Genomic DNA, 18047 nt, shown 5'->3' with positions numbered 1-18047 from the left:
AATTTGAAACTATTTAAAAATTATTCTTTATTTTTATTCTTATTTTTTTCATTTGTACTTATATACTTAGGATATAAGGGTCTTTTTATTTTTCAATAAAACATTTGGTCATTTTTATTCTTGAAAGTTATTTTTTTGTGACAAAAAAATTTAAAAATTTTATTCGAGACAAACGCTTTTTTTTTTATAAATTATAAGGTGGCTTGGTTAATAATAATAATAAACTCTTATGACATTCCTATCCTTTTAAGATATGGCTGTATAGTATGAACGAATACGATACGTACCCGTTAAAATAACTATATAGATTTTCGAGATTTTTTTTATAAAGCTAAATAAAATTGATAGCAACTTAACGGTAAGTGGTAACACATCGTAGCAAAATCAGTTGGCCGGCCAGATTAATTTCATGAAGATGACATATATACAATGATATTACATATAATATATTACCATCTCAAAAGCCATAATATGTAAGGCTTGGCATTTAGGTTTTGTTTCGTTTGAGTCGAAAATGTTTAGTGTTTTTTTGTTAAGATTACTCTATCAAAGAAGTTTATGAACATTTAATTCAAAACAAAACTGAAATAAAATGATTATTTATTTATTAGAAGAACTCAATTTCGGTAATTATTTTGATGAATCAAATATCGAACATAGGATTGAAAGACACTTGAAAAAACTTCCAAGATAGATATGCGAATGACTTATTCTTGGGTTCACTCCCTAAGGTGAACCTCTAGGTTCACCAACCAATAGGATTGTCAGATTGTGTCATTTAAGATTCAATATCTTTTAAAAAGGAAACAAAATATTATCGAATTATATTATACTTTTAAAATAAAAATTATATTAATCACAAAAAAAAACTTTTTAATCTAAAAAAAAATATTTTCAAAAAATATTTTTAACGCTCCCAACAAACATTAAATCTTAGACTTTTGGATAAATCTTAAATTTTAAGATTTATCCAAGAATTTCGGATTTATCCAAGGGTTTAGGATTTACCCAAGGGTTTAGGGTTTAAGATTAGGATTTAGGGTATAGTTTTTTGTTGATTGTGTTATAAATAGTTTTTTTTAAATCAAAGTTTTATAATTTATCCAAAGGTTTACTAAAGGATTTAGGGTTTAACATTTAGAGATTATTGTTTTTTTGTGGTATTAATTTATTTTTTTGAAAAAATATATTTATTTTTTGCATTTTTAGTATTATTTTATTTATTTTTACTTTATTTTATTTTATTTTTACTTTATTTTTTATTTTTAAAATGTAATATAATTTGATAATATTTTGTTTCCTTTTTTAAATGATGTCAAGTTTGAAATAACTAAATCCTATTGGTTGGTTAACCTAGAAGTTCATCTTAGGGGGTGAATCCAAGAATAACTCTACGCGACTCAGCACAAAGTTACAAGTTTATAAATGAAACAATTACATTGTAAGACAGTTTTGAAGTTTTTATTACACAAAAAGACAGTTTCAACTCCTAGGACACTTTCTTCTAACAACGTATTTCTTTTCTAAATAATTAGTCAACTTGTAACTAAGTATAAGCTCAACCACACATCTCTCTTCTCATTCTGTGGTCTAGATTAAATCTGACATAATTGACAAAATTTATATATGTTTCATTTTCTAACCATTGGATTATATCCTCATTCATTCTCAATTGACAAAATTTATATCCTCATTCTTTTTTTTTTTCACACTGAAGGATTTCATTGAACATGAAAGAGTAATACACAGAGAAGAACAGAGCTAGCGAGTTACATGCAACCCCTAGAAACTAAAGCCAACCGGAAACAAAGCCTTCCGTTGGAAACATAAGCCGGTAGAATTGAACAAATTCTCCGGAAACTAAGACAAACCATTATGAACAAGGATCAAAGCATAAACTGATAGATTAGTCTAGATCGAATCTGAAAACACACAATCAAACAAGAGATAATAGCAAGGCAGAAGGAAGACATAACACACCCAAAGACAAACTTTATTCAGGGAGAGTCCGCATCTCTGTATATTGCTCCGACGACGAACATCTGACGAGCCACGAGAACTTGCAAAGACATAACCCAAGAGGAAGAAGACCAAATTTTACCATTCAACCTCCACGTCAAGGTTCAGAATGAGCCGAAGCCCCAAATCCTTGAAGACGAGACGGAAATTCTAACCATCGCCAGAATCCGACCCGTTGCAATCGAGAACAAGGATAAGCACATCCTTCAATACCATGCTAAAATCACTAGAAGATGTGACCATAAACACACATGCAGACCAAGAACAGAGAATCTTTAGATCAAGATCCCAAAGTGCATCCGCGAGAAACGAAGAGACAGTGCATAGATCGGGAAAAGAAGGCTGAATCAGAACTAAAGAATCAGAACCAAAGAAACCCACACCGATAAAACTCTAATCCCTTCAACAAAATTTTGGATCTAGATCTAGAAAAACCAACAGAATAGCTTTGATCAAAGACAAAAGGACATGCAAGGTATAAACCCGACCAACGGTGGCTGAGAAAGCCAAAACCGTTGGCCGGAAACACGATTCAGATTGATAGGGTTGAAGAGAGAAGGCGGAGAAGTTTAAGAGAGAGGATTAGATGTATCAAAATATATGGATATTATTGTATTTATATCCTCATTCATTCTCTATTTTTTTAGAAAATTCATATTTGATTCTTAAATTTCTTTTTTCAAATTTTTTTTATGAAATCGTTTTCTCCATCACTCGATCTATCTTTTGAGATATGTGAAGCTATAGTTTTGAGATATATGTTAGATGCCCAACATGTTCTAAAATTGTGTACATTCATTAGTGTACATGTGTACAATAAAGGTTAATGTGTAAAGTTGTATATAGTTGTGTATATTCGTTAGTGTATATGTGTACATTCGTTAGTGTACATGTGTACATTCGTTAGTGTACATGTGTACATTCGTTATTGCTCAAAAACAAAAAATAGTGTTACATGTGAGTGTCTATGCATCGGTGTACAAGTGGACACAATTTGGACCTCAAATTGTAACATCATCTTCCATCACTCCGCTAGCTTCTTCTTCTGCAACCCATACCCACAAATTGTTATGTCTAAGCCACCTTGAATCTCAGCCGTCATCAGCTTTGAATCTGTCACGACTTCCTTTCTTTACGGCCATGTCTCCTCTGTTGCTTCGTCATCTGTCTCCTTCTCGTCGTCGTGTTTGCCGCATCCTTCTCGTCACTCTTTCAGCGCCTCCTTTTCGTCATCGCCTTCGTCGCTTCCTTTTTTTCATCGTCTTCGTCGCTTGCTTCTCGTCGTCACCTCTGTCTGGCCGTTTTCATCTCCTCCATCTCGCCGCCTTCGTTGTAAAAGCTCGATGAGTAACAATGGCCAATTTTGATTTTATTGCACATCTGGTCCCTAGATATTTTGGATATATTCATTTCTGACCCATATGTTTCTGATTTGCAAATATACCATTTCAAATTGATTTCATACTTTTTAATTGTACATGCCATATTTTTCATAATTACAAAAATAGGTCTTTGAACTTTCTATATGTTTCAATTCGGCTCTTAATTTTCAGGGTGTACATGTGTACAAACCCAAATATAATTTGACACATTGTGCACATAGATAAACATGCAACATAGTACACATGTATACACTTATTTGTGTACAACATTTACATTGTGCACCTCTACTATTATCACTTCCCATTATACGTACACAAATCAAAATCAATTCTCAATACAAAGACTATCATTTACAAACAAAACTCTCACCCCTGCACACATGTGTAGAAGCAAATGATGTACAACCAAATGATGTTTATGTGTACATACAAATATTACTATCATGTACAATGATTCACTTGAATAATTGTGTCCACTTATACACCGATTCATAGACACTCACATGTAACACCATTTTTTGTTTTTGAGCAATAACGAATGTACACATGTACACTAACGAATGTACACATGTACACTAACGAATGTACACATATACACTAACGAATGTACACAACTATATACAACTTTACACATTAATCTTTATTGTACACATGTACACTAATGAATGTACACAACTTTAGAACATGTTGGACATCTAACATATATCTCAAAACTATAGCTTCACAGATCTCAAAAGATAGATCGAGTGATGGAGAAAACGATTTCATAAAAAAAATTTGAAAAAAGAAATTTAAGAATCAAATATGAATTTTCTAAAAAAATAGAGAATGAATGAGAAATAAGACGAAGGAGAAAAAGAAGGAGAGGAGAAATATAATGCAAGTTGGAGAGAAGAAAAACGTGGTGATGATTAGATAAAGAGGAGAGAGATAATGTAAGTTGCAAAGTGTGAAACTATTTTGGTCACATGAATTTATTTTGTTAACTATTTTTTTTTGTTTTAGTTAGAAAAAACTATCTCAGTAGTTGAAACTACTTTATATTGTAATAAAAACATGAAAACTGCCTCTTAATGTTAATAATTCTTTATAAATTAGAAGACAGAAATCTACCACGTATTTAATGTCCTGATGGGACAATTTAGGTTAGCAAGACGTCATACCATATTAAGCATTTTGATTTGATGTGTTATTATAGAAAACCACAGAAACGAAACAGACTAGTGGACGGACCACATTTATTCTATTCTATGGCGGAGAAAGGTAGCTGCTCCGATACGGCGTCGCATGGGACCATTTTGCTTCTTCAAGCTTCCCGCCACCGTCTCATATGCACATAAAAAGGTTTATTTTGGAATCTTCCTATGATATGAACCCTCGAATGGACTTAGGTTGACGTAAGCCTCACTCTTCCGGACGTTAACTCTAGAACTTCCAAGTCTTGTTGAACAATGATTTCACGTATATGAAATGAAATTCTCTATTAGTCTGCGACCATGCATCTACATATATTTCGTCAGATAATTTTTTTTTTTTTTGGTAAAAATAAATTTTATTTTCTTAAGGTAACCATATTATTTATTTGGCCATGACCGAAATCATGTAGTTTTTAGAAACCGATTACAAAAGTAGATGGAGCATGTAAAACGAACCATAACAACAATAGGAGAACACTTTCCTATTGAGTAAACGATCATAACAGACGTTAAAGTAAACAATTAGTAGTAAACCAAGTCATAATTCGATACATATAGCTCCAACACCCAATGACCCATTATATTCAAAAGTGGACTGGAGTTTTAAATATTGGGCCTTGCCGTAGGACGATTTATACTGACTCTGGTTGGGCGTAGATACAGTGCCGTGCTTAGGTCTGAAGGGGCTTAAGGCAAATTTTAAAATAGAGGCCTTTCAATATATTTAAGAAAAAATATTTGAAATAGCTTGTAAACAGAAAAACAATATATGAATTAGCTTGTAAACAGAAAAAAAAAATAAGGAATAGGAAGATTTACAGAACAAAAAATATCACCATAGAAGAACAAAAATATATATTCATGAAAGGAGGGAAGATATATAGCAAAACGATAAAAGAGAAGCACAGAGAAAAATATCTAAAATCATTTTGGAAAAAGTTTATTTGGATGAGATCTTTTACCTATGTAGATATACATCCATAGATTTTAGACTATCTTTAAGTTTAAAACTCTAAATTTTCATGTATTTAGTCAAAAGACAAAAAAAAAATGTAACTGTAACATTTCACAAACACTCGCTAATATCAATATAATACCAAAACTGAAAATTAAGGGGCCCTAAGAATTTCATATGTTTTGTGGGGCCTGTGGCCAATGTCTCTTTGCTAACATGTAAGGCACGGCTAGGATGCTGGTAGGCTAGTATCCCTATACTGATTCTGGTTGGGCGTAGAATCCTTAACTCACAAGAACATATATATTAGTCTTCATATTTTACACATGTATACTATGCAGACTGATACTATGATATAAATCTGTTGTCATCTTGAAATTGATACATGAAGTGACGAAGAACTGATTAGAACAATGAGGAAGAAATCAAGAGGGATGATCTTGTTCTACCAGCTGTAGATTTTTGTTTTGCGTCATTTAATTATGACAACTGGTTAAGCTGATAATGTTTTCAAACCCAAGTTGCATATGGTTGTTCCTACACACGATCTAGTAAATATTAGTTTTTTTTTTAATTATCAGGAAAGTTCGATTATTGGGTTTTAACCTCCACTAGACCTGAAGCCATCCTTTGCTAGTACCATTTTTGGCGTAAACACTTTTTACATGGTAGATAGAACCCAAAACCACACAGCACAAACCCTTGTGTTTAAACCAACTGGACTACCATATCTGTGGTAGAAAATATTATTTGTTCATATTAATTTTTGTTACTTGTTTACAATTTATGTAAATAAATATTATGTAGACTTTTTGCTTAAATATTATTTATGCTATAAATAATAAATAAAAGTACTTCTCAAGTTTAGAAACCAAATAAAAATTCAACTATAATTGTAAATTTAATTAGTCTTTATCTAAAATTTTCAATTATATATGTTTTTAACAAAAAAAATTACAACAAAACGTCGAATTTCATAAAACTAATGAAAATAAAATTGAATATCGAGAATCATTTTTTTATATGGGAAGATATTATTTCTCCAAATCATTTGCATCAAAACTATACCAAAGTCAGTGGATACAAATCAGTAGCAAATCGAACACAGTCATTGAAATCAAATCAAAGTATTTTTATTTAAATTAAATGGTTTAGCAATATAACTCGCGATCCAGTTTGATTCGATCATTTCATATGATCTTAGAGAGTTTTAATGACATTGATTGAAAACATATATGTTGAGATTATGAAAACAGAAATGAACCAAACAAATCTTCTCAAATGGAGAAAACAAAGATAAGATGCCCGGTTACATGTTCCCCTAAACTCAATCTCAATGTTTTGTCCTTTTTCAACATCTCTCCTCTTTTCATGCCCACCTTTCTCCCTTTCCTACTCTTTCTTATTTTATTAGATTGTGTTAAACCCTATTTTTAAGTTAAATAATTACAATTACGGGTTGAAAACAAATTTTCTTTCAAATAAGGGTTGGAAACAAATAATATAAATCCAACAGCTGTGTTTACCGCGTTCCTTACACATAAAGGTACACAAATTAAGTTTTATTTTAATCTAAAGACAACTTATGTTATTTTATCATTTTATGTGAAGAAATTCATTGTAAGAATAGCAGAATTTCAGATTGTATTTCTTTTTATCAACTTCAGATTGTATATTTGTATAAATATGTGTGGTAGATAATGAATTGTGTGGCTAATATATTGACTAAAACAGTTTATGACTGAAATATCACTGATATAGTTTGAAAGGATCAAATAATCTTTTCGAAACTTTCTTAGTTTAATTCACTTTTTATTTATCAAAGTTTGTTATTTAAAAATAAACGAAATATTTAGAAGATCTGTTATTCGCACAATATAATAGATAGACAATGCCAGAATAAAAGATTTTGTCCAAAGTTATAATTTCATGAAAGTATAGTTCCTTGGAGTATTCAAAGCAAGCCATGCAAATCCCAATGTCAATGAACCAAGAAAATCAAGACCACGTTCATCTCCTCTTAACTCATTTTCTTTTTATTTACGACACCTCTTTCTTCTTTTTATTTTCTATATAAACTATTCAAATCCTTTTTTTCCTTCATCACAATTCTTACATTTGCTCTCTCCCTTCCATCACCCACAAAAAGGTCTTTTTTTGGGACACCCAAAGTCTCAACTCTCAACCATAAAACAAAGTCTCAATCTCTAATCACTAATATAAACCCTATTTACCAAACCATGGCAGAATTCAAGAGAAAGTTTAACAAAGGTCATGCTTTTACAAGCAAATGTGTTTCCTTGGTGAAGGAACAACGAGCTCGTATCTATATTCTCCGCCGTTGCGCCACCATGCTTTGCTGCTGGTACATCCATGGCGATGAGTAGAGAGAGTTCTTTGAGTCCATCCTTCATATATATTAACCTCTACATATAATATAACTATATATGTATATGTATGCCCTCCTCCCCATCTCTTCTTCTTGAAGCTCTGTTGATGTTGGTGGCTGCATGGCGTGATCCCTCTCCACAAAACTTTTGATTCCCTCTCTTTTATTGGTGCAAAACCTTGCAAATTTTCGGTTTTTTTAACCTAAAGATCAATCTTTTGGTTTTTTTTTGTTCATGGGTTCCTTTGCATCAACAAAAAGAGAGAGACTTTATCCGCCGATTGAGCTGGTGGAGTTTTCACTATTTCTTGAACATGTTGAGAGATGATACGCCATGGATGATGTTATGTGAGAAAAGGAGTTCATACTATCAAATCTTCTGGCAGTTTTGGGTTTAGTTTTATTTTGACCAAAGAACTCTTTTGGTTATATATTTGACCAAAGATCTTCTTGTTTAATTTTACCCTCTGGTTGTAACCAATGCGAGAACAATATATCTAAGAATAAAAATTTTGATTTTGGCAATTTAGATTCGTTTACTGGCTTAAGCTTAAAAACCTAAACAGTAAAGAACCATCCCCTTTTGTGAGTTCCAAGCGAAGACAGTCCTTTTCCTTTGTATTTTGTTCTTTTTTTGTTTGAATAGTTTTCAAGTTAACAGTGATATAATCAAATCCAAATTATGTGCTACCGAATAGAGGTTGCAATTATGTTTACTAAGGTCTAAGAATATTAGAGCTTTGAGCAGACTGCCATTCATGGATGAAGATTGTGCCGCACGCAATTGGGAGAGTCATAGTCCTCTGAGACACAAAACGATTCCACCATTTATCTGATACCAATTGAGTCAAAGCGAAAAGTGCTTGAGCTTCTTTGCTGAAGCATCATTGTTGTTTGAGAGGTAGAAAGTTCATAGCCGAAGCAATGCAACTGATTATATCAGTGCAGATTAATGAAACAATCATTCTTGTTGATGCAAAAGATTGATTGATTCTTTAGGTTAAAAACCCAAGTCATTTTTAGTTAACAATTTCAAATTAGGAAATATTTTTGCTCCAGTAACAAAAAAAAGGAAATATTTTGCTTTTTACATTTTTGGTTATTTTAGTTTAGGAAATTTTCTATTAGAAATAGTAAAAATCCAATTGTTCCTGAAACCAAATAAATCGACTAATGAATACAGTTTCTATATATATAAAGGAATCATTACTTGTATTCAATCCATTATCTACCACACAAAAAAAGAAGTGGATTTGAAGATGATCGACTATGATTATTGCCTATCAATAATTTTAGGTTTTGCATATTGCATGCTTTTGTATGGAATCTGTCGAGTGTTATCTTGGGCTATCAAAAGTGTTGATGATGAAGCGGACAACGATCATCACGATTATAGTGTTACCGGTGATGACCATCTCGTTATCACTATCAAGGAACTACCTGGTATCGAACCCTCCGTTCTCGGAGCGATCCCCATTGTAGATTTCAACTCTGGGGACATTACAGACAGCTTCGAATGCGTCGTTTGCCTATCCAAGCTTGAAGACGGAGAAAAAGCCATGCTTTTGCCGACATGTAATCACTGGTTCCACGCCAACTGCATCGAGACGTGGCTTAAGTTGCACTCTTCTTGTCCAATCTGCAGAAACATAGTTGGTTCGGTCCAAAATTCCGAAGTTGGAAATTTTTGGCCCAATAAGGCCCATAGCTGACACACCAATGACCCGGTACAAGTTTATATTTTACGGGCCCATATGATAGGTTCTAATACAGACGAAATTATGTGATATCGTCGTGTTTTCGTTAGCATATGATTTTAACAAAATTCTAGATAGAATTATATTCTATGTCAAATAAAAGCAAAAGGTTGGATATTTCTTTTAATGAAATGATTTGTAATTGTTTATCCAAATCCTATGTTTTGAACATGGAATTTATGTAAACTCATTTAGGATTATTTACACTCTTGTTATATTCACTTATTCAGTCAAAAATTTGTAAAGGATATCCGTTAAGCTACCCACTTCTCATCATAAGCTCTATCAATATCAATATGCAGCGTCACTCAGTAAAGCTGTTTTTTTTGTCAACTCCTAAAGCAGTATCAAAAACTAACAAAAGGAAGTATCAAGAATCGATGGATGTGAACACAAAATCAAATATATGCAGTTTTTTGAAACATATATTATATGCAGTTTAACAACAACAAAAATGAGGCTAGGCGAAAGTGGTAACAGTCCATCACTAGTAGAGACTAGAGAGTAACTTGTAAGCAAAACAGCGAACGTTAAGGTTAGACTTGTTTTAATTTGGGAAACAGGACAATAGTACTTCTCTGAAATTCGAATAAACGAAATTATATTCTTTTACCAAAAAAATAATCTTATCTTCCGTTAACGAAGTGCCTTGATAACATGTTTCATTTTACTATAATTCTATAACCCCACTCAAATAATAGAGACGAGATATAAATCCATTAATAAATATCGTGTCTGATATCAATATAAACACCTACTCTTCACTAGCACATTCACCACTCACTCATCAGTGTCAAACAATGGCATTATCTATCAAAGAACTCTTCTCCAAATATAATTTCAGAAGAAATAAGAAACTTGTTTTACTATCTGCCGCCGTAGCCTTGCTCCTCGTAACCGCCGTCGTTGGAATCGCCGTGGGAGCTTCAAAAACCAACGAAAAGGGAAAACGAACTCTATCTCCGTCTTCTCACGCCGTGTTAACATCCGCCTGCAGTTCCACGCGTTACCCTGAGCTATGCATCTCCGCAGTATCCACCTCCGGAGGCGTCAAGCTTACGTCGCAGAAAGATGTCATCGAGGCTTCGCTTAACCTCACGACAACTGCCGTGGAACACAACTACTTCACGGTGAAGAAGCTGATCAAGAATAGGAAAGGACTAACTACTCGCGAGAAGACGGCGCTTCATGACTGTTTGGAGACTATTGATGTGACGCTCGATGAGCTTCACGAGGCGGTGGAAGATCTCCATTTGTATCCTAACAAGAAGTCTCTCCGGGAACACGCCGGCGATCTCAAAACCCTACTTAGCTCCGCCATTACCAACCAGGAGACTTGTCTAGACGGCTTTTCTCATGACAGGGCCGACAAGAAAGTCCGCAAGGCCTTGTTGAAGGGTCTGGTACGTAAAAGACATTATTTATTTACCCGTAACGGCTCATGTTATTTAAATATATATCTTATTAACATAACATTGAATATCTAATATATATATTTTGTATTGTTGATTTATGTTTTTATTTACTTTTAATATAATCCTCAAATTTCTTAATATATAAATTATTCATCATCTATGTAACTATATAAGTGATCCAACACATGTGATAAAAATTACAAAAAGTGGTTCTACTATACAGAGAATTGAAACATTGACCTTTTACTTAAAAAAAATATACACTAAGGACAACCAATTTTGTAAAAACTGTACTAAAATCTTTAAAACTCTCAACATTAATCATAGACGACTGAGTTATCATAATATAGTGACGAAATATATTATTTACTTTAGCAAACAAAGTAGTACAAGTTGTGCCTTTCAAAATTTATATATATATCATAAAAACAAAGATCTGCCCAGTCAGATCTATTATTATTTAAAGATATAGTCAGCATTGAAAAAGTCTATACAACTGCAAATGTCGATGAAATGCATTTGTTTTGGTTTGCTAAATTTATGGAATCTTAAATGGCTTTACTCGTGGGGTTACTGATTGGGTTTTTCTAATGAATATACATATAGTGCCAAAAACTTATAGATGGGTAACATTAATATCCCATTACATCACTTTTTAACACTTTTATATTTTTCAGTATTTATTTTGGTACAGTGAAATGTTGTTAGTTAATGTTGGTCTCATTGTATGAATCCCCTTATTATTATTTGAGGAGACCACTAATCAAATTAACCTTTTGTTCATGTGTTTATTACATCTGTGCAATTTCCTATGTGGCATCTCCACATTTAACCTCACACCATTTTTTCAAAAACTCATACTTGCCTAGAGTATTTACTTCTCATGCCATTCTAATGGACATATGTTATATTGAATAGGGAATAAATGTTATTAATATCCAATGCTATACATGATGTGCTTTACGTGATGTATATATATAATGTTGTAACATTTGTTATTTGGTCTTGACCCTTTTAAGATATTATGATTATACTAACATAAAATATATATTTCATAAGATTATGGTTATACTAACATAAAAGCATATTCTGGTTCGTTGTTCATACTAACATAAGAAAAAAAAATTTGTTCCAACAAAAGAACATATATATATTTTTGTTCCAAGAATATATATATTTATATATTTATTGTTAATATAATGCTCATACTTATAATAGTGGTAGTTGTCATATTTTATACTTTATTTATATTTTATCCATCATTTCGTGAAAACATATATTTATATATTTATTTGTATATTTTATGTTTATCGTAATTTTTATATTTTTTTTATTTTTATGATACAACCATAATCATATCCCAAAAAATGCCATTATTGATTATTCAAACGATTCTAAATATATCGTAATTAAAACCTTGATTGATTACTCTACGATTAAATCGGACAGTCTTCCATATTCAGAGTATTTTTGGTGATCATAATTTATTGAAACTTTATCAATTACGGCAATACACATAAATTCATGGTCAATGTATTTTGTTTTTTTAATTATGTCAAAATTTGATTCCTTCATTCCAATTATAGGAAGGCGTATTATTTTGTTACCTTTTTTGCGGAATGATATTGATGCGTGATTAGTAATCTACATCCTCTATATATTATTTTAGGAGCATTGTAAAGAACTAACCTTTACTTCATGTATTATTTACAAGTGTGTCATTTCCTACGTGTCAGCTCCACAAATCTTCTCACATCATATATTAAAGAACCCTTTATTAACTAGAAGAATTACAAAAAGTGCCATTCACCATATCACACTGATATATACCATATGTCTCGCATCATTTATTCATAGATATCCTAAAAAAAAATAATATGAGCTCATGTATATCTCGCACATTGTACCTTCTTCTCCGTTATAAGTGAAAACGATAATAAAACATATAGAATTATAAACTCAAACGATAATCTGCTCATGCCAATCGAAAGTCGAAGAGTGTCTAAATGGTCCACGATTGATCTATCGGCTAATATATAAAACATAGTTAAATTATAAACTATGTTAACATGATCATTATAAACTCAAACGATATACTTGGAAAAACAAAAAAAAAAACTCAAAAGATATACTAAATGGAAAATGATGGTGTATCAAAGCTTGGCAATTTAATCATCTAATGTCTGTATATTTTTCCATTATGCATTCTATTTCGTACATATAATGTTTATTGAGGATGTTTATTTAGTAAGAGAATCATATTACAAAACAAATATATACATATAAATGGTCATATTATGACATATACATTATTTTCTTATAACGAACATTCATATTACAAAACAAGTTTGTATCTGCAACGGACCTCTATGTCATAGACATAAGAATAATGAAAATTTGATACATTAGTTTAGAAATTAATTTTTATGATATGATCAAACATTTAAGTTTAGAACATGACTAAGATCTTAGGAATATCCGAGATCGACGGTAAAGAATAAATGTAAAAGGAAACATGATATCAGGAAATTTTGAGTTATAATTATGAATAAATGATGATTGATATTTTTTTTCCTCTTACGGAAATCTCATTGTATAGTTAAGGAATAACATAGATTTTTTTTTGAATCTCAACCATTCGATAATTAATGAGATTGAAGAGAGTTATCACCATTGTTAGATTACCTTAAATATGGCAAATATATAATAAATTATGGCTGATTGATTTGTTTTCAAAGTGATCAATCGAATGGCATTAGTAAAATATAATTTATTGAAACTTTCGATCAGAATGGGGGCGCAAGTTATGTCATTTATTTAATTTTCCGATTTGAAAGTAATTAATTCGATTATTCATTATTCCTAAATCCTAATCAGATTCTTCTACTATATAACAAGCAGTGCTCATCACCTATCACCTCACCACATTCTCTTAGCTCTTAAATCCTCCTTGATATAAACCAGTCTTGATAGCACCTCCCTCATGGACGTCTTCAATTCCGTTGCCGATTCGAAACCGTTTAGGACAACTTTCTAATGGCACTATTCATGGCAGTTTTTGTAGAAATTCTTATTCAGCTTATGTTTTCTTATATTTTTTTTGCTTGGATTTATTACTTTATTTCATATGTTTCGTTTTATCTTATATTTATTATTTTAAATGAAAATAAATTTGGACTTATATATCTACGTTTCGTGTTCTCTTTTACATCATAATTTTTTATTAGTATTTGCTTATCCCTTATGTATTATTTTAGAAGCACTAAAAGAAAACAATTTTAACTTGATGTGTTATTTACACAATGTCATTTCCTATGTGGCATTCTCACATTCACTCTCATTCCTATCTTGAGAAAACCCTTTCAATACTAGAATAATTACACCTTTTTGCCATTGTCAAATCAGTCCAAATTTTGTTATAACACATGAATCATTGTTACAATCATTAAAGATGATTAATTTTTCAATCAATCATTTACGTGTTGACTTTGTTTTCCCATATATAACATTTCCACGTAGTTTCCATATTAAACCATTTCCAAATTCATCATTTACGTGTTGAATTTGTTTTTCCATATATAAAATTACGTGTGTTAGATTTATTGTTTTTTGGTAAAAAGTTAGATTTATTGTTATTACTTATTATAAATATGATATTATAATATCAAACCAAAGCCAAATCATATATCAACTGAAAATATATACCAAGTTATCATATAAATCAATTTCAATTGGTATATGGTTTGACTTTTTACGTAATATAAAAACGTGAATTTGGCAACAACAGTATAATGTAAAAACGTGAATTACGAGCTACAATATATATTTGACTGATTGTGTAGATTTTTCAAAACGGAAGCTCCAAGATTTTTTACGTAAGGAATAAATATAAATGCTGACACAGAAGTAGTTATTGTTGATATGTTATTCAATATACTTGATCTATGGTCAAATACCGTAGTGAATTTTGTTTCCTAATTTCTGGAACAATAATATAACACTTTCCAAAATTTTGCCAAATATTATAAGCGTAAATTTTGGAAAATTTAAAATTATTGAATTGGCGACACAACAATCGTTCCAAACTCAAATCTTTGCGCCTAATCCCTAAGTTTGATGACTATATATATATCAAACCAAACTCATTTATACAGCATCACTAACAGCCTCAAACAAAACTGCTATACCAAGCAAAATTAAAAAAAAATTATGGAGATCACCGAGTTACATAGAGCTGTTGTTCGAAAAACCTAAGAACGAAGTTCTGTTTAATTATTCCTAAGTTTGTACTCTTTATTTTTGTTTTGGTAAAATGTACTAACTGTTTTTGTTCTTTTTTTTGTTTTTTTATCGACTTTTTTAGAACTTGCTGACTTTTTTAGAACTTACTGACCAGTCTGATAATTTCTTATATTAATAATTCATGGTTTTATTTTTGTATTTCCTGTGTTTCGTTTTTACTTATATTTAAAATTTTCAATGAACACAAGTTTGGACTTATATTATCTTCACATCATAATTTCTTTTATTATTTTTTGTTTATACTTTTTCATTCAATTATATGTTATATGATCGAAAAAACAATTAAACGAAACCACAAGTTAACAAATAAATAAAAATATTTGTGTGGTTTTTATTTTACTTTATAAAATTCATTCTTTCTTTCCATAAAATCAGATCATCTTTTAAAATAATTTCACCCCGCGCAGGGCGCGGGTTATCACCTAGTTGCTATTATTGGAGAAGAGACATTTAAATCTATAAACTTGTCGATAACGCGATTGTTTCTAAATACTTATGTGTAGATCCACGTAGAGCACATGTGCAGCAATGCACTAGCAATGATCAAGAACATGACTGATACCGATATAGCCAATTTCGAGCTAAAAGCTAAAGTCACCTCAAACAACCGTAAACTCAAGGAGGAGGAGACTACGGTGGCCGCAGATATTGCTAGCGTCGGAGAGTTAGACGCGGAGGGGTGGCCGACTTGGTTATCCGCAGGAGATAGGAGGCTTCTTCAAGGGTCTACAGTGGAAGCCGATGCTACCGTGGCGGCTGATGGTAGCGGTACATTCACAACTGTGGCAGCTGCGGTTGCCGTGGCCCCGGAGAATAGTAATAAGAGGTATGTAATACATATAAAAGCCGGAGTTTATAGAGAGAATGTGGATGTGGCCAAGAAGAAAAAGAATATAATGTTTATGGGAGATGGTCGGACAAAAACTATTATTACCGCAAGTAGAAACGTCGTCGACGGTAGCAGCACCTTCGACTCCGCCACCGTTGGTAAGCAATTTTAGTTATTAGTTTCCTAGATAGATTACAACAGTAATTTGTTGCTCAAAAAAAGATTACAATAGTAATTTGTTATTTTTACACGATGCGACATTTATTGCGGTGGAGAAATATACTCGTTTTACGTACGTTGAAATAGGGGTGGGCGTTCGGATATCAGTTCGGATTCGGATTAGGTGTTTTAAATTTTTGGGTATTTCGGTATATAGATGTTAAACCTGTTTCGTATTTCTATATTTTGAGTCGGATTCGGATACGATTATTTCGGATCGGGTTCAGATATTTAGATTTTGGAAAAAAAATAAACTATTTTCAAATTTCTTGTATTTAAAAATATACATTTAATTTAAATGTTTTTTTAATTTTTAATACATTAAATGATTAATATATTTGTAGAAAAATAATAAATCTAAAAAACATTAATTTGGTTATTGTATTGAAATTTTGGATATAGTTTTTTTAGTGCACGAAACAAAAAAAAATTGAAGTACTTTCATGTGAATATTAATCTATTATTATATGTATATTATCTGATTTTGAACTATGTGTAACATCAATATAAATTTTTTGAATAAAATAAGAGAAATAAATTAGAAATGTAAGGTTATATATATATATATATATATAATTCGACTATAAGGTTATCTTCATATATCTATTCGAGTTTGAATATTACCCATTCGGTTTCTAATTCCCAATTTCTCATAACTCAATATACGTTCGGTATTCTATTACTTCAGTTCAAATTTTTAGATTGAATTTGGATGTGGCTTCGGATATCGGATAAAATGCACAGACCTACGTTGAAAATAGACACATGTAGATTTTAGGGCATGGGCAATCGAAAGTTCAGTTTTTAAAAACAAAACAATAAAGAAAAATGAAAAAGTAAGAGAAAAACCGATAATCGGTTCTTCATTAACTAATAATTTTTAAATTGTAAAAATATTTTGGTTTTTTTAGCCTCATGATGCCATAAAATATCTCTAACTCATTGATATTTTCACTTCTATAATAACATTTAAAGATGAAATTGTTTCATCATACTTTTATTTTTTTTCTCTATATAAATAGCACTATTTTCTCTATAAATAAAGAAAAAAATAGTAATTCTCTATTTTTCACTTTTGCTTTTTTTATGAAAATACATTTGAGCAAATTCTAATTTTATTATATAATTTCTCTATTTGAAAGATAAAAATATCAAAATAGAACGGAGATGTCTTAGTTATACTATCCACTACAACATATAATTTCATACCCAGCCTAGTACCGAGATAAAACTAAACGTGAATTTGAACTACCATCACCAAACAAACTGTTAGTTAGGTCTGAGAATCATGTGCAAGTCTCAATCCATCGGTTTTCTTGGCTTTATTTCATATGCTTTGCCAGGTCACGTTATGTGGATTGGGTTTATGGCTCCATCCACTCTTGAAGAGAGCCTTTACTTTGATAACCTCTTCTCTTTGCCACCTTTGTTTTTCTATTCTTGTTTCAGTGCTCTTGACTTTTCAATCCGATCTTGTCCATTGTTTTACATTTGTCACATCATTCACAGAGTGTCAGTACACTTAATGCAAATACCTAAAATCCCAAAATAATAAGATAATATAACAATATTAAAATATTATAT

The 18047-nt window shown here is 31.3% G+C and overlaps 1 protein-coding gene and 1 pseudogene across 1 annotated transcript; both read left to right on the top strand.

Moving 5' to 3' along the window:
* Positions 1-10456: 10456 nt before the first annotated feature.
* On the top strand, positions 10457-16402 carry LOC108837901 (pectinesterase/pectinesterase inhibitor 3-like; the record flags this gene model as incomplete). Its single annotated transcript, XM_056995671.1, is given in 2 exon segments — positions 10457-11101; positions 15919-16402. Coding segments are annotated over 2 exon segments (1087 nt in total), but the record flags the coding sequence as incomplete, so codon positions are not given.
* Positions 16403-17751: 1349 nt separating this feature from the next.
* Positions 17752-18047, top strand: part of LOC130500716 (1-phosphatidylinositol-3-phosphate 5-kinase FAB1B-like) — a 5944-nt pseudogene continuing 5648 nt past the window's right edge.

The sequence above is a fragment of the Raphanus sativus genome, unplaced genomic scaffold, assembly GCF_000801105.2.
Source record: "Raphanus sativus cultivar WK10039 unplaced genomic scaffold, ASM80110v3 Scaffold0018, whole genome shotgun sequence".
In the NCBI taxonomy this organism is placed as follows: Eukaryota; Viridiplantae; Streptophyta; class Magnoliopsida; order Brassicales; family Brassicaceae; genus Raphanus; species Raphanus sativus.
Note: the sequence above shows the minus strand (reverse complement) of the source record. Positions and strands in the feature narration are given on the sequence as shown.